Here is a 24,328-nt window from a genome sequence, read left to right as displayed (position 1 = left end):
GTTGGGGTGAAGGGTAAGCCAGTGGTTGAGCAAGGGCGTGGCTAGCCCCCTCTGGAGAAAGAGATCACAGTCTAGGAGTCCTGATCCTACCTTTCGAAGCCACTCCTCCAAGGCTAACTGTGGCTCCTTTGGGCAGCCTCCTAGAACTGCCAGTGGACGGAAGGCTCTGAAACGGATCAAAACCGTGTGCCAGTAAAATCACTCCAAGGCCAGTCTGTGCCCAGGTCACATGTGTCCTCCTCATTTTATTTCTTGTTTCAAATTACATCCAGCCCTATTGTTCTCATAGCCTGTCGGAGACTTTGCAATGATCCAGTGCCATCTTTAATATATTCTAATATATTACACTTAGTAATAAAACGTCAACGAAAATAGGTATATCCTCAAGGTGAATATGACTCCCTCCTACGATGAAGTTCTCAGGAATTAAAGTCCAAAGATTACATTCCCAAAGGAGTTTGCAAAGTCTGAGATACCTGTGGAGCATCAAGTTAAAGTCTTTCCCAATTCTTACTCTCTCCGCCTCAGCTGGTGCCTTTGCTGGGCCCATGGAGCTTTGTGGCATTTACCCACACAGGCCCTGTGGCGTATCAGCTGCCTTTATAGAAGCAACTACTCATCTATGGGTGCAGCCTATGTATAAGCGTTTGTCATCTACCGAGATAAAAATATCAAACAGGTTTTGATATGGTTTACAAACACCCACATGCTGCAACAATTAAAAGCCATCTGCAGAGCGGAGAAAAACTTGCACAGTCTCCCATAAGCAAGGCCAAGGTCAAAACGCCCTGCTCACAAATAAAGTTCAAGACCTAAAGCCTTGGCCACACTAGAACTTTTCCACATGTACTTTTTCTCCTCATAATTTTATTCCTTGACTGTGTATTAATTTTACGACCCAGCATTCTGGCCAGATGTTGAGATCCAAACTTAACCCTGACATACAGATTTTGCCAACTCCGAAAGGCATGACTTCTTATAACGCAGAGAGGACCGACAGGAACGCACTCTGGAGTAGAAGGGGCTGGGCCGGTCCACCGTCCCCTCTGCTGCTCTTGCAGTCGCTTCCAAAGTTTCTGTATTTGGCAAAAGAAGCTTGAGTGTTAGTCGTGGCAGTATATTTTAAAAAGCGATTTGTCTTAAGGCTTACAAATAAGACCATGCCCTTTTAGCTCTCAAGGTCCTTTCTAGTCATGTAATTATGGGCTTGCTAGCTCTTGTTTACTTGGGCACTGAAAACAGAATTTGATATTCAAATACTAAGAGACTGTAAATGGTAATTATACCGAATGTTGATGGATTTATTGTGGTCATTTTAAATTTGAATACAAAATTAATGTTTTGTATCTTTCTCTAAAGAGACGCTGCAGTCAGTCCCGCCTGTCCTGACGTTCTTTTCAAGTTTTACGTAGTCTCGTCTTCCCTTTCTCACTCATTTCCTTTGTTTCATTCTATTACTTTCTCCTCGGCATTCCAAGCTCTCGTGTTCTCTCGCCATTTTTCATGAATGCTTGCCTTTTCCTATCTCATTCCACTGTTTAAGATTGATTTTGTGATTTTTCTATACCTCAATCCCTTTCTGAAAAAGTACGTGAGGAATCGTTTTTCTCAATTCTTATTTTGAGCCGATTGTCATTGGGAGAGAGAAAAAGTCCATTTGTGGCAGATACGCTTCCTCTGTTGGGAAAGAAAAGGCTGGGATTGGACCAGACTATCTTGGACTTTTTATGATGTCGACTTACTTGCTAATAGCGATCAGTGCTGAACCCACTTCTGTGGGTGTCTCCAAAGGGATACGGGCCACCTGTACTCACAACATGGTAGCTGTAATCCTCTCGTTTTTTGTTTTTGTTTTTTCCTCTCCAAGTGCGAAAGTTTATTGCAATGCAAATAACTAACACCACAGGATGTAATAATCTACTCTAATTAATTTTTATGTCAATTCTTTACACATTTCACTTTAACTGTTATTTGTAACTCATCATTTCTATATAGCTCAATTGAATATATCCACCAGGCGAAATGATGTTTAATCGGTATTATTTTTGGCTGTATTATTTAATTCTTCTAGAAATAGTGATACGTTTTGAGAAATGGTACCAGTAAGATCAGGCAATTTATTGCTTCACATCATTTTAAATTCCCCAAACCTCATTCTTGTCTTCGTTTAAGTATATGCTTTTTAACCCCAATGGTTTCTCTAGTCCCTTCATCTTTCTATTTTCTATTAGCCCCCTCCTGCCTTGAATAGATTGAATGTATAATCACCTGAATCACTCTCTTGCCCCAAACCTTCGTCATCTTTGCACCCAGGTACTCAGGTCGCGTGGGTCCAGAAATCCAGAACCCTGGATCGGTCCCCACTTATCTTCTCTTTTTCTGCATCAAGCGTGCAGAACACTGCTGGACATGATAGTGCACGTGGGCCACCTGCGTTCCCGAAACTTTGTGATCTTCATTCTCAGCTTTCGACCAGTTTTTAAAGACCTTATTTTTTTTTAGAACAATTTAAAGTTTACAACAAAATTGAAAGGAAGGTACAGAGATTTTTCATTCCCCCTGTATGTATAACCTCCTGCACTATCGGCACCACTCACCAGAATGGTATGTATATCTTTAAACCGAGGACAGATCTACTTTGACGTCAAAATCACCCAAAATCCAGAGTTCACCTTAGGGTCCGCTTTTGGTGGTGTGCATTCTATGGGCTTGGGCAAAGTATAATGACATATACCCACGGTTATAATATCGAACAGCATTTTCGCTGCCCTAAAAACCCTCTTTCCTCTGCCTATGCATCTCTCCCTTCCTCAACCCTGTCCTTGGCAGGCACTGATTTCTTTATTGTCTCCATGGTTTTGCTTTTTCCAGAATATAATATAGTTGGAATCATACCATATATAGGCTTTTCAGATCGGCTTCTTTCACTTAGTAATATGCATTTAAGGTTTTCGTCATGTCTTTTCATGGCTTGATAGCGTATTTCTTTTTAGCTCTGAATAATACTCCACCATCTGGATGTACCACAGCTTATCCATTCACCTATTGAACGACATCTTGGTTGCTTCCGAGTTTTGGCAATTATGATAAAGCTGCTACAAATAGGCATGTGTGTACCTAAGTTTTCAACACCTTCGTGTGAATACCAAGGATCGCCGTTGCTGGATCACACAGTAAGAGTATGTTTAGCTTTGTAAGAAAGCACCAAACTGTCTTTCAAAGTAGCTGTACCATTTTGTGTTCCCGCCAGCAATGACTGAGTTCCTGTTGCTCCAATGTCTCGTGGTTGTTTTAATTTGCATTTCCCTGATGACATATGATGTGGAGCATCTTTTCAATTGCTTCTTTGCCATTTATATATCTTCTTTGGTGAGATGTCTGTTAAAGTCTTTGGCCCATTCTGAAATCAGGTTGTTTGTTTTCTTATTATTGCATTTTAAGACTTCTTTATATATTTTGGATAACATCCCTTTGTCAGATGTATGTTTTGCAGGTATTTTCTCCGAGTCTATGGCTTGTCTTCTAATTCTCTTGATCTCGTCTTTCTCAGAGCAAACGTTTTTAATTTTAATGAAGTCCAGCTTATCAACTATTACTTTCACAGATTGCATCTTTGGTGTTGTGTCTAAAAACACATCACCATACCCAAGGTCATCTAGATTTTCTCTAGTTTATTTTCTAGGAGTTTGACAGTATTGCGTATTGTCTGCCATTTGCTACTAATTCTAGTCATGTTCACTCTCTCATTTGAATACTGATTGTCCCAATGCTTCACACTGTCCTCAAGCCTCCTTTCCAACTTCTCCCACCCTCACTCTCCTGCAGGTGACTTAGTCTCTTATCAAGAATACTGGAAAGGTCAAAGATAACCTTCTTAAACTTTCTACCCATAGCCTTACAGAGGACCTACATCCGCCCTCACTCTTCCAGGCTCACAAGATTGGCAGCTCCAGGCCCGTTCAGGGACCACCCCTTCCTGTGCACTTCACCTAATCTACCCCCATCTTCTTCGTCCTTGTATTGTCTTTCCTCTATCACCGGCCTCTTACTCTCTACCAGTTGTTTGGTAGAGAGTATAGTAATAAGTATTCTGAATTCTTGCCATAAAAAGAAAAAAATCCCCAAACTGAAAAACAGTAGCAGTAGCAGCAGCAACAACAAAAACCCCTCCTTTGACCCTTTGTCTATGCTGGTTCTCTGGTTTTGACTGGTTCTCTGGTTTTGACTGGTTTTCTGGAAAGAGCTCTTTTTAGTCATCGTCTCCATTTTTTACTTCTCATTCACTTTTTAACCCTATGGATTCTGACTGATTTCACCACTGCACTATAACTGGCATAGCTAAGGACATGATGACGTCTGCATGCACTTAAGCATCTCTTTCCGTGCTGAATTTGGCACTCCCAGCCACACACTCCTTGACATTCACCTTGCCTTTGACTTCCATGACATTATTGCTCTTATTTCTCTGACATTTCTTTGCAGACACTTTTCTGACCATCTCCTAAACGTTGATATTTCCCTAAGAGTCTACCTTGAGCCTATTTCACTCAGTTTTAATTGTTACCTAATATATGTGCACTGATCACTTCAAGCCTAGATCCCCAGTCCTAACCTCTCCATTTTACTTCAGAGGTCAGGTAACTTCTCTAAGACCCGCAGGTACCTTAGATTCAGCGTGATCTTGGCTGAACTCATCATCAACTCCCCTGCTTTTAAAAAAAGTTTGTTCTCCTCCTCTATTCCTTCTGAGTTGGTAGCCCCAGGAGTTTCAGAATATTCTAGAACAGCACAATGTCCAATATAAATATAATGCAAACCACATACGTATTTTAAAATTTTCTGGTAGCCGCATTAAAAACTAAAATGAAGCGGGTGAAACAAATATTAAGGATAGATTTTATTAACCCAGTATATCCAAAATATCATTGCAACACGTGATTGTTGATCTCAAATAGACAGCCAGATAATTCTCCAGAAAAATGGGTTTATTTGGGAACAGCAAAGAATTGCAATTTGGAACATGTGGTCTAATGGTGAACCAACCACTTGCAAGTCCAGAGAGCAAAGGAGAGACACCTTCTTTTATAGAGGAAGGAGATTTCAGAGGAGCTGTTGTAAACAAAGTGTCCATTGGAGGAGATTGGGAATTTGAAGTGTAGTGGCTTTTCATTGGCTGAGTTTTAACCACTTTGCATTGGCTAAGTGGTTACCAAGAGAGAAGACTCTCCTTCTTCCAGGTGGAGTAGTAGAGTAGAAAAATACCTTCCTATTGGAGATGGAAAGTACATCTCTTTTTAGTTTGGGGTAGGTGCTGGTGAGTGGTCAGGCATAAGAGCTCCCCCTACAGGCCCTCCCAACTCCAATTTAAATGAGGTTACTGTTTATAAATCTTTTGCATGATACATTTTAAAATATTTAATGAGATATTTTACATTTTTTGTACTAACTTTTCATAATCCAGTGTACATTTTACACTTATTGCACATCTGAATTGGAACTATTCACTAAGGCTCAACGCTACGTGTGGCTAGTGGCTGCTGCAGAATGAAGTTCTAGAATCTTTACCGTCATGACTTTCCCTCTCGTCCGGTCTTAAGTCCTGCTGATTTTATTTCCTAGGCATTTCTTCAGTAGATTTATTTTCATCGTTATCATGTTACAGCTTTATTTTATACCTTGGTCATTTCTCATTTGGGTTATTGCAGTAACTTATATAACCTAGCTTCTCTGTCACAGAGAGTATGCAAAATCTACCAGAATGCAGGAAAACATAGTAGAACACCTACTTATATGTATTTTTATCTAGAAAATAAGAAAACAGTTAAGCTTTATTAATAGTCCTTCTACATATTGATGCCAGCACCCTCGCTCTGTATCACAGAGAAGTTAATAATGAAGTTATAAATGTTTATAAATGTCACAAATAAAAATACATTTCTCCTCCAGTAAAAATATTTAAAATATTATTTATTTCTTCTTCATGTTATACTTTCAAATTTCTCTGTGTATTTCAATATGATGTATACAACATACCTTCAAAATGAAATAATAAATATACTTTCATCGAATACTATGGTTAGTATGCTATTCGTAAGCCCTGGTAGGGTGGGTAGCAATGCTAGTGTGAAATAACTTAATCAGTTCCTCAGTAAAGTGTATTAATACAATGGTCAAATACACTTAAAAATAAATTAAGCGTGTACTTGAAGTTTATTCTGGTACTATCAGGGGAGACCCAAACTAAAGTTCGGGGTCTCCTTGACCTGGATCCACTCTGACTTCACCTCACCTGCCTCTTCAGCCCCAATTTCTTCATCCCTACCTCACATTTTCTGTACTAAGTGGCTCTTTCATATTTTTTTCTTATTTGTTTTTCATTAACACACACACACACACACACACACACACACACACACACACACACACACACACAGATAAACGACTAAGCAAACAAACTACTCCCTGACTTGACTAGCTTTATTTCTCTTTTAAGTTCTTCTGAGTTACCAGCTTTTAAAGTTGTGTCAAGTGCCCCTTCATTTGCTTAGCATACATCTCTTACTACACTATGATGTTGAAATTATCTCCTCATGGATTTGCATTCCCTACTAAGCTGTAAGATTCTTGAAGTCAGGGACTGTAGCATCATCATGCTTTCTTCATCTTGACATATGATAGGTTCTTGAGAAATGTTTGTCGAACTAAATTCATGGTTCTCCTTGATGGAGCCTGTTAATTGGTGGGTAAAATAGTGGTTTGCTAATTGTAATTTGTAAAGCATCTGAAAGACTTTCTCTCTATGCAAACATACCTGTAAAATAAAATAATAAATATACTTTCATTTAGTACTATGGTTAGTATGCTGTTTATAAGCCCTGGTAAGGTGGGTAGCAATGCTAGTGTGAAATAACTTAATCAGTTCCTTAGTAAAAATTAGATGAGATCATTTGCTCTAAGGATGATGAAGTTTTGATATTACGTATACATGCAGTGGTTTTCAAACTTCAGTATGAATAAGAATCACCTTAGGCACATATTAAAATGTAGATTCCTGGGTTTCATATGAACAAATTTTGATTCATTTGGCCTTGTAGGTGGCCCAAGAATCTGCACTTTTAGAAGGCATCCCCATGATTATGATATAGCTGGTAGAAACCATAAACCATACCTTGAGAAGTACTGTTTTCTTCTTCCTGACATAGAGGGTTATAAGAAGGATTAATTTTGAACAATGGAGAGAACTACTTTAGCTCGGGCGTCAATGGGCTTCTGTGTGGGGGTCTGCAAAATGTAAACAGAGCAGTAAAAAAGGAGATTGGGCACCTAGGAGATGCTAAATCAGGGACTAGAGTCTGGAGAGAGGCTTGGAAGCTCGGTGATGATAACCTTGACTTATTGCACAATTTTCCTTAAGATCGACTTTTTTTTAATTAGAAAACTTAATAGCAATATAAATATAAAATTAGATTATTAGGGTATTTTCATCTTCCTTTAGGAACTGACATCATTAGTCATTCAATAATTCAGTAATTTTAACAATATTTCAGGCTCTCTGGGATATTGAACACTTTAGGTATAGGATGATTTTTTACATTTGAAACAATATCATACAATTCCACATAGTATTTCATTTCTGGTTCCATGACCACAAAATTATCTAGCATAGAGAAAATGGTAAACTATGCCATGTGGAAAACAACGCTTCACTTTACAACTGTGAGACAAAATAAATTTTTACTTAAATGCTATTTATAAACTATTTCTATCAAATCAGTAATCTGAGTTGTAAATGTTTTAAAATATTGATGCCGTTTAAAGACTTTTATGAAGATGCTACATATTTTTCAGTACGGCAAATAACAACCAGAAGTAGACGGATAAATCCAGACCATTAAAAACCTCCCAGCTTTCAAGTGTAGCTTATTGTTCCAGCTTTTTCCACAAACGGGCCTGACACCAGCCTCGCTTCATTCCTGCGTCAGAGGCTCTGCTTCTGCCAGCTGCATACGACCGCCATTTTGATTTTGTTCATTTGAAGGGAGAGACTTCCCTCTGGTTATCTGTACTTTTGGAGGATAAATTATCATCAATGGCTTAATGGAGGGTGAGCTCTGGGGGAGCGATGCCGTTCCTACTGTGATTCGTTTTGAACTTCACTTAGTGCAAGACCGGTGGTCTCCGTTGGCCCACGTTGAACTAAGCGTCTCTGCGGACTGTGCTCTCTCGTAGGTGATTCGCAAGGGCTGGCTGACCATCAGCAACATCGGCATCATGAAAGGAGGCTCCAAGGGATACTGGTTCGTCCTCACTGCTGAAAGCTTGTCCTGGTATAAGGACGACGAGGTAAGCCACCGAGAGCGACATTTTCTCGTTTCAAGTTAACGATGTCGTGATTTTCAGCTCTGAAGCACTGAAGCAGTCGTCCTCTTTCAGTAGACTCAGCTTGAGATGCTATATGAAGAATCACTGTTCTTTTCTCATAGGTTTTTAATTTCACAACATTCCCTTCAAATTTCTTTTACTTCTCCGAAATAGTCCCATGTTTGTTTACTTGAAGAAATGGAGTTGCAACGTCTTTCTTTGTAAGAATCTTGGCAAGGTACTGGTACAGTGAAATCACTTTTCATTATGAAATATGTTGAAAAGATTCAAGGCAATAGAGCATTATAAGAACGCAATTAATAGCACTTATGCAGCGTTAACCAAGTATTTTGGAATGGTTGGTGTGACGTCTGTCTCAAATGACAGGCTTTTGCAAATATCTAAATCACTCATATTCAAGCGAGTCTCAGATAATTATGTATATGAATATTGTGCTTTGAGAACGTGATATCTATATAAAAGCATGAATTAAAATAACTAGTGGTTCGGTGTATGTTAGATGTTAATAATTTTGGTCCTATGACATCATTTAAATCTGTTAGCTATAAAAGTACAAAAACTATATATCAGTCTTGCAGAGGCATTAAAGTGGTATCAAGTGGTACAGTGTTACTGCTGAATTTGGAAGGACGTGGATGGAAATGAAACTATTTTGGAAATTTTAATAACTCTGGTCCGACCTGAGAAGTTTCGGTACTTATAATGCACATGCAAACATTAGATAAAAATACTAGTTCGCGATAGCAAAACTGTTTACGGGTGAGATTGTCTCCCATTTTCTGGCTCTGAGGAGCATGCATTTCAGACCTAATAGTCCTTCTTTTGGCTTCGCATCTTTCAAAGACTCTACAAAGTACCTTGTCAGTTGTTGGAGGAAGAGTTTCTTGTCTTATATAGATTCTCTGTTTCCCAAGTGCTTTGTGCTCAATAATGTATTGAATAAATATCACATGATCAGTTGATTCCCCCAAATTTTCTTCAGTAACGGAAACCAAATCCTATAGAAATGTCCAAGGAAAATTTCTACTCGAAAGCTTAATTTTCAATTTTTATGTCACATATTTTACTGACTTCAGCCAAACGTGGAATAGGTCGTCGTGATAATCTGAGGACTGGCAACAGTTACTTTGCTGTGCTGGCTGCTTGGGTGTCCCTGTCACTCTGTGGTAAACCCCAGAGTTTAAAGACCACAGCTCCACGCTCTGCGATAGATGCCGCCCTAGTTGTAAAACCGGTAAACGCATTGTCTTCTTTTGTGCTCTGTTGCCCTAATAGATCTCTTAGATACATTTTGTGACGACTTATGTGCATTTAAATACATTTGGCCTTGGGGCCTTTCTCAGTTAGTGAAGGGAAAGCAAAATGTTTGGCTGAGGAATGATAATAGTAATAGTTAGTGTTTTCTGTGTTAGTTAACTCATTTAATCTACAATACAGCCCTAAGGATGGGTGCTATTATCACTCCCGTTTTTTTCGGATAAATAACAAACAAAAAATTCTCAACCTTTTGTAAAGTCATTTCTGTAGGACTCAGTTTCCCTCGTGAAAGAACACTTGGTGTTGGTGAAGTAACTAGCTCCCCAAGGTCACGTAGCTTACCTGGTGGCAAAGCGGAGATTTGAACACAGGCTGTCTGGCTCCATTGCCTATGCCCTCAACTGCGAATGTAGGCCAGAATCTCAGAGATGCTGGATTTGTCCAAGGCAAGCTCATCCCGCAGAGGGTTTACTAAGATGGGTTCCAGGCATCTCAACATTGACCCTGGGCGTTAGTATCAGGGACTCTGAAGACTTGGGGTTGCTACTGCTGCTGGAGTATGGCTTTCGGGTTCTCTCATCTGAAATGAGCTCACTGGAAGGCACGTGATGCTTCCTGTAGGGAAGAAAGAACCTTGACAGCTTAGTGAGTTCATGGTCACTGTCACGCCCTCCTCTCCTCCCTCTGTAAACTCAGGATGACTTTTAGCAGCATCTCTGCTGCCGGAGCTCCCTCACGAGTGCTTGATTGCAGCACATAGAAGGTACATGTGTGCAGTTCTCATGTTAACTGAGTGCCGGAGGACGTTTCCTTAAAGGTATATGTGTGGAGGGTGGTCGGCGGTGGGGGAGGGTAGGAATGACCTTTGAAATAAATTGGAGTGATTTAAATGAAAGTTTAGGAAAGGGTTGTTTTCTCAGTTTAGATCATTTCAAGAAAGAGAAAATGACAGACACGTTTGCTGCTCAGTGGAACTAACAAGTAGCCTGATCATACTACATCGGATACTAAGTGCTCTGATGAAGATCACATAGGGCAACGAGCTAGAAAGTGGCAGGAGAGGACCTTTAGATCCGGTGTCTGCGGGGAGGGGAGTAATGTTGGAGCAGAGGCTGGAATGATAAGCTGTGCAGAAGATTTTGTTGAAGGAACATTCCAGGTAGAGGGGCCCGTAAGTGTAAATGCCCCAGGATGGGAGCTGGCAGGAAGCCTGTGGCCCAGGCAAGGGTGGCACGTACTGGGGGGCATGAGAGGGGCGCTCAAGTTCAGGGTAGCAAATTGATGGACCACCCACAGCTACACCGCAGTCATTGGCTAATGTCACTCACGAGAAACTCTGCTTGAGGAATAATATAGGAAATTTTCAAAACAGTGATGGCTGACTCACAAATGACCCTTATCTTCAAATAGTCTGTGTCAATGGGGCAGAGCCTTTTCACAGGTGCCATCATCATTCGTTCCCACTTCCTCGGCCTCCACTGCAGGGTGGTTCTCTACCCTCGCCACCGCTTCCTGCGGTGACACACCGCCTCGGAGCCAGCTCTCAGGGCGAGAGGGAGGGAACAGCACTGTTCTTGCTCTTTGCTAGAATTCAGCAACCAGTTCTTAGTGTCTGCTGGGAGCCGAGGCTGGAAGGAGGTATGGGGCAAGGCCATCAAGAAGCAATGTCGCATGGCGGGGCCCAGAGGCAGCGTTTAGTCTGTGGCCTCATGAAGCTGTGCCCTGCACAGCCACCCCTTACCAGCAATGTTTTCAATGGTGCATAGGTCCCATAAAGGTCTTGCTGTCATAGTTCAACTATATGTGGATTAAACATGCTTCTGCAGGCAACCTCGAGACCCCAAATTTGCAATAATTCTTTGTGACTATAAGCCGCAAACTGACTCAGCTTTTGGAGTCTGTCGTGCGTGCTCGCGCTCGTTCCCGTGGTCTCCACCTGTACCCGCATCAGCACCTACACTCGGGAATCCTCTTACGTAACCATTCCTCTTTCTTATTCAAGCAAATGCGACACAGTAGATATCATTAAGTCAGTTACAGATGCACTCATTTATTCGGCGACAACTCTATACTGTCCTACTTTTTTCTGGGTTTTGCCATCCTCCTGCTTTCTTGTGTAATTAGACTGGTATGTTTTCATTATAATCGAATTGGCTGTTGAATAAATAGCGTATTATGTCATGTGGATAGATACGGTTTTATTTAACTTGTGACGGGTTTCTAATAAATATACATGACTTGCGAAATATATCTGTGATTAAAGAACAATGGCTCAAACGGTTTTCCAGAGTGACATTAATTGAACAAAGGACCCTCCAGACCATATGCTCGGTGAGATGAACAGGCCCAGGTACTGGGGAATATGGATTTGCTGTCACTAACTGCCAGGGTTGGGACAAGCCAGTCTTCTCTGAGCCTCGGTCTTTTCACTTATCATATGGGGACCATTGCCAACCAATCACCTCTCAGGGATTTTGTAGGACTCTGAGAAACCGTATATTACCAAGTGTTTTAATAAACTTTTAGGTATCACGTTTATGTATTTATTTTTGCAATTATAAGTAGCACTGCTTCCCATTGCGGTGACTTTCTTTGACTCGCGTCTTCTAATTTTCGATCCTTTTTGTCATTTCACATGGTGACATAGGCCGTATGGGGTCTCGGGTTTTTTATAGAGAATGGTAAGGCTCGGACAGTAAGAGGAAGCTCAGACCTCATTCTTTCAGTGAGGCTTCCTATTACACCTCCCCTCCCGCGTGTGGGCTCTCCTGAGCATCAGCCAAAGTCAAAGTTAGAGATGATGACACCAACCTATGCGGTTTCCTGTCCAGGCTGGAGAGGCAGTAGCGTGATGGTCCTGTGTAATAATTTTAAGCTAGAGTTGGCATGACCGTAACAGCAAGTCCCTGGCATTTTCCCTCCTTATTCTGAACTGATCTCTCCACCTCCCCTTGAATTTTAGATGAATTCGTAAATATCCTCAAGCGTCTGTGGATTGCACCTTTTGAACTGTTACTGTGGGTTAACAGAATATCATTTGTAATGTTACCGATAGATGAGCTTCACAGAAAGGCTTCCATCGGTGTCCCATCCTCCATTATCTTCAGAGTCTTTATGCTGCAGCGTGGTTGTGGTAGGTGTGGTTAGCCTGGCTGCCCGACGCCATGCTATCCCCTCTCACTGCTCTGAGAACGGGCTTTCTGCAGCACGGAAAGCACTAGACTGTCTTTTACAGGGTTAGATGGTCTATATCTAATCACCACATGGGTTTCCTAGACGTCCTTCTGGATCACGCTGTGGTGCCCCAGACTCCGAAACTTCCTGCACACGTTGCCCTGGGGAGCTTTCTAGGGACTGCACAGACCTCTTCCTGGGTTCTTCCTCCACAGGGCCTTTTGCCGGTATGTGGACCCCAAGTCCAGGAGGAGCTATTGTGGGGGTGAGGACAGGCATGGATATGTAGGCTTGTGTATCCACACGTGGCCTCTTGGGTCTGGAATGGATGATAATCAGCTCCTTTGATTGCTATCAAAACAATGGCATAGGATATTTGTAGTACTAATCTTTACTAAGGATTTCTGGAAGCAATACAGCAATTCAAACGGCCTCAGATAGAATATCAGATAGCCCTCTGCACAGTGTTTTTCACCAGTGGACACTCCATTTGGTGTGTCACTGGCAGCTCCAAGTCTGTGCTGACCCGGCGCATCTATCCCCTCCATGCTGGTTACCCCAAACTCAAGGTGCTTTTTACTCTGTCGTATATCCACCCAGCTCTTCTCAGCACCAGTCCAGCCTTCTCTACAAGCTCACCTTTGCAAATCCAAACCAGGCAAAGTACTCAACCAAACCAAATATACTTCCAACTAACAAGATGCTCCCTAATTCAGCAGCGACTGTGGTTATAAATGGTATTTCTGCTATTCATCCTATCTACTTCCACTTCTGAAGGTCAGCTTTCAATCTGAGTGATAATCTTGATGATCGGCACCCTTGTAATGGTTCACATTTATTGAGTGTTTATAGATTTGTTGAGCTAAGTCAGTACTTGATTTACATTCTCCATTTTAGAGATGAAGGTTGAGACTCAAAGAGAAGGAATGACTTAGCCAGCTGCTAACGGTCAGTGCTGTGCTCTTAATCACTTGCACATTTCCCAACAAATATTTTCTGAGCACCTGTTACGTTACCACTCACCTGGGCACTAAGGACAAAGTTATAAGCAAGGAATCATGGTACCTGAAGGGTATCTCCCAATAAGGAAAACCTAGCAGGTGCAGATTACAAACCATGAAGAAAACAAGTCCAGGAATGGGTTTGTCTGGGCTCGAGATCACAGCCTGGGGGACCTTAAATTGTGTGGTCAGAGAAGGCTCCCGTTAATACCTCGAGGCAAGATTAAGCCTGATGATTTTAGGATTTGGAATGAAGGCCAGTGCGACTGGAACAAAGAGAGAAAAGAACTCTATAAGGATTCAGGATTTTGATCCTGAGAATGATGCGAAGCCTTTGAACTTTTTAAGCAGGAGAGTCTGTGGTAAGATTCGAATTTTTCCAGATCCTTTTGGTTATCTTGCAGAGAATGGGTTGGAGGAGGACAAAACTCAATCTGGGAGTTGTCAGGAAGCTATTGCTGTGGTCTCCATAAGAGATCACGGCAGCATGGGCTACGGTCGGCTGTCGGAAACTGATAGAAATGGGTGGATTTTAGAGGTTTTTTTCAGAAGGTGAAATTGATGTGATAGCTCATCACATGCACCAAAACTTGGTTGAGCGTTTGAGTTTCTGCAGACCTGTAAGCCTCTTCAGGCCAGGAGCCATTGTCTTGTTCACCATTCTACCAGCAGGGGACATGGCACTGATAGGTAGCACTAAGTAAATATCGATTGTGAACATGTGATTGAGCAGATAAGCGTGGCATAATAACTCATCACGTCCTGGTACCTCAGGTGCTTCCACTAAATTATTAAACCACAGAGTAAAGTTCCCATTAGAGGTAGATTGTCTTAAAATTCGTAATTTTCATCATTAAAGATTAATGGATGTTTTCTTCTCCTCTGACTTTATAACTTCCTGGATTGAAGATGACTTAAGCAGAAAATAAATTTCCCAATGTGATTTTTAGACTTTATAAATATATTTTGCACAGCTTTAGGGAGGGATTTAGAAAAGGGTAAGATATGAGAATAAAATAGAAACTATTACATCAAAAGCATTTAGAGTTTAGGTAGCTTAACATCAATACTTTAAGATCAGATTTGGAAAAAAAGGGATGGCTTTTTTTAAAAAAAGTATCTAAGATATGAACTTTAGAAGAATAGGATATTCTTCAAGGAGAAGAGATCTTTGTTTTTTTGAAAAAATATATCAATGAGAAACGTGTAAATGGTCGTTAAAAATCTCTGAAGAAAGGGAAATTCTAGTTTATGCGTGATAATAGCACATAGCCAGTATTTATTCTTTCTATAGTCCAACACGAAGATTAAAACCATAGTGGAATACTATTTTCATAGGCAAGTAGGGTAATTCCACAGAAGCGTTTCCAGTGGAAATGTACTAACCTTACACTGTTGATGAAAATCCAGAATCTGCATTGAAATAAGGACATTCTTTGGACTCTTAAAACATCACAGGCTTCATTTTTGTGGGTTGAAGTGTTTGGATCGCTTGATAAGGAGATTATATAATTCCCTTATAGGGATATTTACTTAGCATTGTTTTTATTATGTAGCTGTAGCAGATGACAAATGTAAGTTCGGTTATAGGAAACAAAATGACAGCTATATCCCTGGATGGCCAAAGTTGCGAGGCCAAGAAGTTATAGAAATCTTGATCCTGTTCCATTTTCTCTTATATGTTCAAAATTCTGCCTGTTTCCTGCCAGGTCCGCCTGTTCCCCGTGATGAGGTCAGTTTAACCCCATGAGCACTATTTGAATGCACTCCTCCCAGAGTTGTTTTAGTTAGCCAAAATTTAGATATTTTTTACTAGGAAAAAAACAGTTCCAACAAATATTGAACTTTAAATGTTCAATATTTTCATGTTACTCGAAATTTTCACATACGTATGCTGCTTTATGTTATGCTTTTTAATGTAGGATTGTTTCATTACAAACATTTCCACATTGTGACATTATCCAAAGATTTATAATTTTGAAAAATATATAGTATTATTCAACGAGCCATATGGCAAATGCTGTTTCAACTTTGTTTAAAATACTTAGAGACCCAGACCCACTCCCCTATATATATTATTTGTCCTACTCAAAATTTATACTGGAAGATCAAGAGTACACTTTATATGCCCCCTGGAAGAGTATCATTTTCAAATATAGATTTAATGAATTTAAATATAAATAACACTTTTTCAAGCATTTCTTTGAAAACCAAGTAAAAAATGTAAAACCAGACTATTAACTTCTCGCATTAAGGGGAGATGATTTGAAATGTTGCCCTGAGTGGCTCACTTAAGGATGATTCCACTGGCCTCCTGTCCCTTTGGAGTGTGATGGGGCGGGACAGTCTCCTTTATGTTCCGACCCAGCTCCATGTCATCTGGAGTAGAATGAGCCATAAGTGGACTGTCGGTGCTGTTTGCTGCGGGTTATATGAAGCATTTAAAATTGGGTGGTACTACGTAAATATTCTGAGGCATTTTTATATTGTCTTCCCATTTATATTTTACATTTTGCGAACTATTGATTGATACTTTATTTTCTACTCCTGGGATCTTTCTTTAAGGTAAAAACCTTCTTTGCCCAATGTGTTTTGCAGAAGCGTATTTTGGCAGATGACGTGTTTGCTTAGGCCAGATTGTTAAATGTAAGAATTTAGCCTTAACCATATATTTATAGTTTTGCCCAATTGCTTTTTTAAAAAAAGACACTGTAGTGTCAGGTTTGGTAAAATATCACAAAATTGTAGAAATTTTGAACCTCGTGGGGTTTTTAGCTTTAAGACTAAATCTTTTGTTTTAAAAATGAAATATCTGAATAAAAAGTTCGTTTTCGTCCAAAATATATACTTAAAATGTTGAATTAAATTAAAAAACAACAAAAAAATGGGTTTAGTCTCGTGCTGCGTTTTTTAAAGCTTGACCAGAATCATTCTAAGGAAGAGGAAAGTTAATTTGAAATACCGAAGTTAAAACAAATCAAAGTAGTGAACCAAATCAAAGTAGACGAATTTCTAATTTTACCCATCTCTCCACTTTTTACCCTTAAGTGTTGGAAATATTCATATGTGCCAGCCGCCCTGATCGTTTCTCTCCATTCAGCTCCCACTGTCTAAAGGGAAGTTTTGACATTTTCCTCAAAGATATGGCTAAATATACGTTGCATTTCCATTCATCCCTTTCCTTGCTCCTTTTGACAATAATCGAATCGCCTGAACTTCTCAAGAGTTTGGAAGTTTGCAGTGAATGAGGGTATTTATCTCAAGCGACGCCCTGACCGCACAAACCCCACGCTTACAACTGCGGTATGGGCTCCTTCTTAATTAAACAGTGACACCGTAATAAACCTTAGTGTATTTCGTGACACTTGGACATAGCAAGGCTGCAATTTCAGCTTCTCCATAACAAAAGAGGAGAAGCAACAATTAAAGTACGTTTGAAAATTTAGTTGGAAACAACTAGTTTTGTCACCATGTTCTACCCAGACCCACACTGGCAGAGTCTAACTCGAAGCACGTGATTCTGGGGCCCATTATCCCTCCCCTCTTTTGCTTTGGTTTCCCTCTCCCCTCTCTTTCTCTTAAAAAGTCATGATATGGAAAACTAAACCTAGTTTTTGGAGTAGAACTATTAGAATCTTTTATTCTTCGGTGAGCATCAGGCTGGGGTTACACCGTGTTGTTATGACCGGTTATGGATGCTGCAAAGCCGTGTACAGTTAATGTCAAGGGCAGTAACTTACAACGATGAGGAAAAGAGAACTATAGAAAGCACAGGAACATTTTCAGAAATGGGTTTTATTATATTTCATAGGCACCACTCACTTAACTTTAGGTGGGTTTCAATATTCGAATCAAAATAGAATCATAATAATACATACGAGTTAAGTATTAAAGCAACAGCTCGAAGCCCCAGGCCCCCGCGCCCCTCACTGTGGTTGTAGCTCTTGGTGTAGATGCTACGGTGTGAGGGCTGCTTTCTTTCAATGGCTGGTTGTCATTCAGGCTGGGTTGTCGTGTGACTGCCTGTCTGTGCCTGCTGTACAGGTGAGCGGATGTTCTGCACAGCAAGTGTAGACAGGCAGACACATGACAACTCCGTCCAGCCAGGCCCTTGGTTCCTTCGGGTGTCCTTTGCTCATGGGCAGATACAATCAGTCTGTTTTCCAGATTTGGTGAATTTGGAGGGTCAGGGGAAAGGGAGAAATACACACAATAGAATTAAACATTAAAACATTATGGAGCTAAAAACAAGTTAGACTTTTGACTTTATTCAGAAAGTACACTTATACATTTGTTCCAAATGTGCTAACATGGATAATTGGCATAACAGAAAACTCACATTGAGATTTTAAGGATAAAACGAAACAAAACAAAAAAGCATTAAGCACAAGGTTTATTCTTAAATCCACTTCGTATTATTACTGGCCCATATGCATTGCAGTCAGAGTTCAGAGTAATTGAACCAGATGTTTTTCCTCTTCACAAAAACTCTGCATATTTTAATACTGAAGTTAAACACTATGTTTCTGCATGTTTCTTAAAGTAGATAAGAACCATAACCTTGCCTATGAAAAAGAAACTTATCATTTACATGGAAACGGCAGCCATTTTCAAAATAATTAATGAGCCTAGTGTATTTGGCAATTCAACCACCGACCTTGGTATCTGATGCTTTGATAGTGGGATTTTACAAGGGGACGTATTTTTACCAGTACTTTATTACACGACAGGAACGTATTTAAATTTCTCGTGTCCTTTTTAATGCAAAGTTTTTAAGTATGGATGTGAAAACCAAATAAAAAGCATTTGTGAGCTTGCTTAAGTTCTCTTAATTAACTACAGCACTATGCCATGAATCAGAATGGTAAAAACTAAAAAGCTGTTCCCCGCAGTGATACTCAGAACGTGTTATGGACATCGTTAGTGCAATACAGTTACAAAATAGTACCCTAAACACAAAAAAGAAAACTTCATTTCATATCCCAAAAGTAAAACCAGACCCTTTGGAAATTCTCCGAATAGTTCATATGAGAAAGAGTAATGGCGTTAAATATACAGATAGAAGATTTAATTCTGGTGAGTTGAGGATAATTCTACCGGCTATTTTAATAGAAATGACCACTTCACATTCATAGAGGTATTTAACTAATTCCCCTGCCCTTTCAAAAACAAAATATCCAGACAGTCAAAATTTCAGTAAGTAGGATTTCTGAACAAACCAAACCAAACCAAACCAAACCAAACCTCACTGCCCAAGGAGTGTGTAATTAAGAATTTTCTCAAAGAATTTTAAAGAAAACAAATAGTTTATTTCCCTTTAATTGTAAAATTCTGACAAAATAGCAAAGAGAAACTTTATGGAGAGCAAAATAGTTTTTAGAGACTGTGAAAAAATGAGTTTTCTACACATCTCAACTTTTATGCAGTGATTAGATATGGTACAGCTTTAAGAAAGAGTTGATAAGTGCAAGTTTTCATTTATTTATTTAATTTCGAGAAAATAAATGTCTGATTCTGTTTCTGATCATCACTTCTAAGTACAGGACTTTTTTTTTTTTTTTTTTTTACAGAATCAAAGACATCAGTAAACTTGGCTGCTATTTAAATAACACAAGGTCAAAGTATGCAAATGCCTTAAGCGACTATTTTGTTATTGTTGCTGCATTCAGTGCACCAAAGTATTTATAGAGTGATTCACTTACAAAGAGTATATTGGTGGAAATTAAAAATTACTGTAATTCTGTATAGCTTTCCCTCTCTCTCCCATAAATAATTTGATCCAGTTAACTCTGCTCAATTAAAGGAATGATGCATGCAACCTGAAAAGATAGAAAGAAATAGTTGTGAGTTCACATGTTATCCTTTAATATGAAACAATTCTATTAAACCAAGGTAACCAAAACTGTCAGAGCCTGAAAAGCCATATTTGTTTTTCGGGGGATGGGGAGGGGGAGTCTTGCTGAAAAATACTTACTCTACTCATGAGACTCTTGGTTAAATTATGTTTCTAATAGGTTTTTAAAACACAATTATAGTAAGTATGTGGAATCTGTAAACTTCGTCACTGTGTCGAACCTGCCCCTACGCTCGTGAAAGAGAGGAAAGGCTGAAAAAAAGTTAAGACCGTTTTTCTGTCCCCCAAACTCTGGAGTGATATTAATTTGTTATCCTTTAAAATACTAGATTAAAATATAAAAGAACTATTTACATTATTATCATACAGTGTAGTTTTTAAGTAGGTTATTGTATACCTTTTTTCTTTTTTGTCTTTTATTTATTTTAAGAAAAAAGAAAAAGAAAAGAACTATGTTTGAGGTTTTCTATAGCAAAGTTAAACCACAGCAACTCCAGGAAGCTGGCACTTATAGTTCAGGAAATTCAAAAGGAAGAATTAATTATTTTCCTTATTTTACTTCATTATTTCTATTTATTAGAACTGATAAAAATACTTCAAATTCTTCAAAAATGAGTAAATACTTTTATCTACATAATTTGCAGCATACCAAGGTAAAAAGACCGAAGAAATCAAGTAAGAAAAGTTGCAGCCTTTCCTACAGAATTTCCTGTCTCCTAAAGGCTGACCTTCTAGATATTTTAAGCTGGGATTTCTGAGTGATGGTCTTTTAGTCATTATCTGGATGTTATTGTCCTGGGTGGGACATGCCCTTTAGAGAAGAGGAAAATGGTTGTTTTTAAAGAGCAGAGATCTCTGGTAGAGGAATTGAAAGCTTTGGCTTCTCTTTGCTAAGGGCGACTCTGGTGGATGAGTGAACTTTTTACACTACCAAGTTGCATTTTCCTATTGCAGCTTTACGACTTCAACCAAAAAAAAAAAAAAAAGGGTCGAAGTGAGAGCGAATTCTATCGTTAGGAGTTTTATGCCTAAACTCTTTCCCACAGAGTGAAAACCCTGGGTGGTCTGTAGGCGAGAGGTGGAGCAGATGATATATTTTGCTCTTTTAAAAACATAAACACATCATCTGGCCGAAAGCTCGAATGCCAAGCAGGAAGGACATTAAACCTATTGCCTAATTGCAAGAAAGTGATCAGTGTGAAATTTTATTCCATTGTAAACAAACTTTCTTGGACTTTGAGATCTATGGCTCTTAAAAAAAAAAGGGGGGTTTGAAAATGTACATAAATTGTTTTTTATATGATCCTCCCCCAATTAAGAAACGGTAGTGGTGATGCTGAGGCTCTGAATCGCCTTTCTCTTAGATGGCAGGAAAGGTTCTTTTACCCCAGCGCCTCATCTCACTCATCAATCATCCTCGCGCTGAAACGAGAAATGACTGCTGAACTTCTATGAAGTACAGTTCCTGACGATGCGCAGCGTCGGATTTTAATACGTGCACTTACCATCATATCCACGGGTGGTTTTGTTGAAGATGATCACAGTTGCTTAGTTTCCTCTGGAATAGATCCCATGATCCCTAAAATATTTGTACGTCTTCTTATAAAGTAATATCAAAATAAAGTTTAACATTATTCTGATTGCCCTGGAAATAGATACGTTGCTTGACAGTACGTGTGCAGACACGTTGGCGTATGTACAGCGCACACGGTCCCATCCTGCCTTCAGTCAGCAGGGTTTTTTACTTTTGACCTTTAATTTAGCTCATGCAGTTTAAAAATAGGACTGTTCCTTTTCATCTGTTAAAAGTTTGCATCAAAAACGGGCTGTCAGGGCTCCACAGAGCACGTGCAGGGGCTCCTCGGCTAACCCTTTACAAATTAATTCTTAGGTTTCTACTCCTGTACTTACGCCAAGGACACCTTCGGGTCCCCTCACCTCCAGACTAAAAGGCATCCTGAGGGAGAAATAGGCGAGGGACCGGTGGTGGTTAGTTTCTTTGAAACAAAAAGGCCTTTTAATATAAAGACATTTAAATTAAATGCACATGAAATGAAAGCAGGTTATAAAATTCAGTTATTTCTGCACAGTAGAAAAACGGAACAAAACAAAATTTGAGAAATCTTAAACATTACCAGAGTACTTTATAGCTATCTTTCTTCTTTAGCAACTGTATAAATTAGTAAAAATATATTTCTTGAAAAATTAAGCTCTTATAAGTTACCTAATAGTTTCTTTTTTTAGTTTTCCTATGTAAAAGAAACTACATGGATTTTTAAAATCTCAAACTCGTCCTATGAAAAGCAATTAATATGGAAGCCTCCAAGTCAAAATAGAAAAAAATTGTATCATCTAAGTGGAGAAGATAGTTAAATTTCTCCTTTTTAAAAATATTTTAACTGAAAACCATAAACAGAAGAGAAAACTTATGTGTTCTTTTTACCAGTTTTAGGATGAGCAAAATGGCTCTTTTTAAAATCAATCATTTGACAAAAGATAACTTGGGGAACCTTTTGTAATAAAATGTTTTACAAAAGAGAACCTGTGACAACTTTCGAATTGTTGCAAAATGTGTAATTTAGAAAAGGATTTTTCAGGAAGCATTGTCACTAAAGAATTTAAAAGAGGACAAAAGAGATTATATTCATTTTTTGCAAAAGTCTATAAACCGACGTTTTCATTGTATAGAATCGTCTGGGGGTCGATGTAAATGGAGGGTTGAGGGAATTAGGGGTGAGGCAGTAACATTTTTCCAGAACTTTCTTGAAGGGACCCACCTCTGTAGTTTAGCATGGATCATATTGCAATCCAGACTTTCTCTATTATTCTCTCTATTGGGATTTCATTCAGCTTGAGGCTTTTCCTCCCTCCCACCTCCCCCACTCCCCTCCTTCACCTCCAGGACGGCTGGAAACTGACCAAGGAAAACTTTGCCTTCGTTTACAAATTCCTTTTTTATCAGCGGGTTTCTAGACAAAGTACCTTATCATTTTAAATGCTCAGAGATATAGAAGCATTGTAAAACTCTGGCGGGTGGGCTCAGCTGACCAGCCGTTATCAACCATTCTTGGATTTAGAAAAAAAACGCAGAGCTATATATTGGGGTATCTGAAGACAGAGGCTTCTGTTCCCCGGTTTATTCAGTTGCTGACTCAGTAGTTCTGAGTTGGCACTCTTCTCCGGGCAAGTCCCAGCTGCACTGTCTAGTGGGCAGAAACTTGGCAGCTTCTTCTTTTATTGTTAGATACTATTATTCCTGCTATTTACATTACAGAAGCACAATTTCAGACAAGCACTATCCACGCAGCATGATGAGAATAGCAAGCAAGCATTCTCTGCTTCGGGACAAAATGGATTCAATCCTGGGGTATGAGAATTAGGCTGCAGCCCTCGCTCGAAGAAGGTTTTGGGTCCCTGGCTTTTTAAGTTCAAGTGCGAACTAGACTCCTTAAATTATTCTTAGGCGTTTGGAGTCTTTTCCTATTTCATCTGGAAGTGGGAAAACCTTTAAACTGAAGGGGGGAGGCGGGGGGAGACTTAGGAATGTTCAGAAATCGAGTAACAGACGGTAAGTAGGTCGCCGCGGCCCACGCCCTCGCTCGCTGAGGGCCGAGCGCGTCGCCCTCTGTCACCCGTGTACCTCCGTCTCCCTCGCACGTGAACGCAAACCGCTGGCTCCCGCCTCGGCGCCCCTGGGCACCGGAGGCCAGCCAGGGGGCCTTACCCGCCGGTCTTCCCAGGAGCAGTCCTTTCTCCGCGGTGTCCCCGAGGGCTTCTGGGTCCCTAGTGTGCAAAACCTGTGAAGAAAAACACCGGACGTGAGATTCGCGAGAGGAGCCGACAAGCGTCCTGTCCTGGGAAACAGCCACCTCGGTCCCCGGCCGTCCAGGGCGTCGCTGTGCCTTGCCCAGTCTAACCAATGTGCAGACTACTGTACAACGGCATTGTCCTGAACAGGTAGTCTGAACACTGGGGCGACGGGGCAGGATCTCCAGAAGCTTCCATCTGCGTGCTTAACGTCCTCTCCCGGTCCCTGGGAAAAGTCGCTGTCGGCCTTCCCCCCTGAATCCTGCTGCAGCGACTGAGCCACACTCAAGGGCTTTTCAGTCTTGACGTGGCACATTTGCTGCAGACGGGGAACTGGCAATGAATTTAGGACCAGGAAAAGGGGGAGGGCTGGGCTGGAGAGTCCATATATGGGATGATGTCACCCTGGGGAGGTTCGGGTATGCGCCCTGCCGCTGGAGACACCGCTAGGATCGCCTGCCCTCAGACACGGGTCTGCGCGTAAAATGGTACCAGATGTTTTAGTGTAATGCTAAGCAGTCATTTCATCTTCGGGCCAGATTTTTTTCCTCAACCGGGCAGGAAGTGGGCCCCAGTATGGAAAAGCTGTAAAAAAAGAGTCGAGATGTACAGTTCGGCTGTGGCCAACTGAAAGTGAGTTAGTGTGGAAGGACAAATCTGCTGTCTGATCCAGGCCAGAGGAGGAATTTGGAGATAGAGGGCAGATAAGAAAGTAAACAGAAAGTCCAACGCTGGAAGTCAGGGCTCATTTGGAGGCCTTTTCCTGCGGTACTTTATTTTCTGGTATTTCACTCGTCAAAAGGGGCAGATAAGTTCATTTTTTTTCCTGTCTCTCTTTTCCTCCTCCTCGTCC

At 40.3% G+C, this 24,328-nt stretch overlaps 1 protein-coding gene and 1 long non-coding RNA gene across 15 annotated transcripts in view; one reads left to right on the top strand and one right to left on the bottom strand.

Moving 5' to 3' along the window:
• Positions 1-24,328, top strand: part of DNM3 (dynamin 3) — a 374,186-nt gene that overhangs the window by 161,501 nt on the left and 188,357 nt on the right. For 12 of the 14 annotated variants that reach the window (XM_039881487.1, XM_039881489.1, XM_039881478.1 and 9 more), the window contains one exon: positions 8,230-8,343. In XM_039881487.1, the coding sequence (XP_039737421.1) occupies positions 8,230-8,343 (114 nt within the window). Of the gene's footprint in view, positions 1-8,229; positions 8,344-19,384; positions 20,655-24,328 lie in introns of those variants that run through there. The other 2 variants (XM_039881493.1, XM_039881492.1) reach the window with 1 other exon arrangement.
• On the bottom strand, positions 17,590-23,842 carry LOC120617674 (uncharacterized). Its single transcript, XR_005656997.1, has 2 exons — positions 21,174-23,842; positions 17,590-19,633 (listed from the first exon to the last, which is right to left on the bottom strand). It is a non-coding gene; the product is annotated as an uncharacterized LOC120617674 (long non-coding RNA).

The sequence above is a fragment of the Pteropus medius genome, unplaced genomic scaffold (genome assembly GCF_902729225.1).
Source record: "Pteropus medius unplaced genomic scaffold, Ma_sr-lr_union100, whole genome shotgun sequence".
In the NCBI taxonomy this organism is placed as follows: domain Eukaryota; kingdom Metazoa; phylum Chordata; class Mammalia; order Chiroptera; family Pteropodidae; genus Pteropus; species Pteropus medius.
Note: the sequence above shows the minus strand (reverse complement) of the source record. Positions and strands in the feature narration are given on the sequence as shown.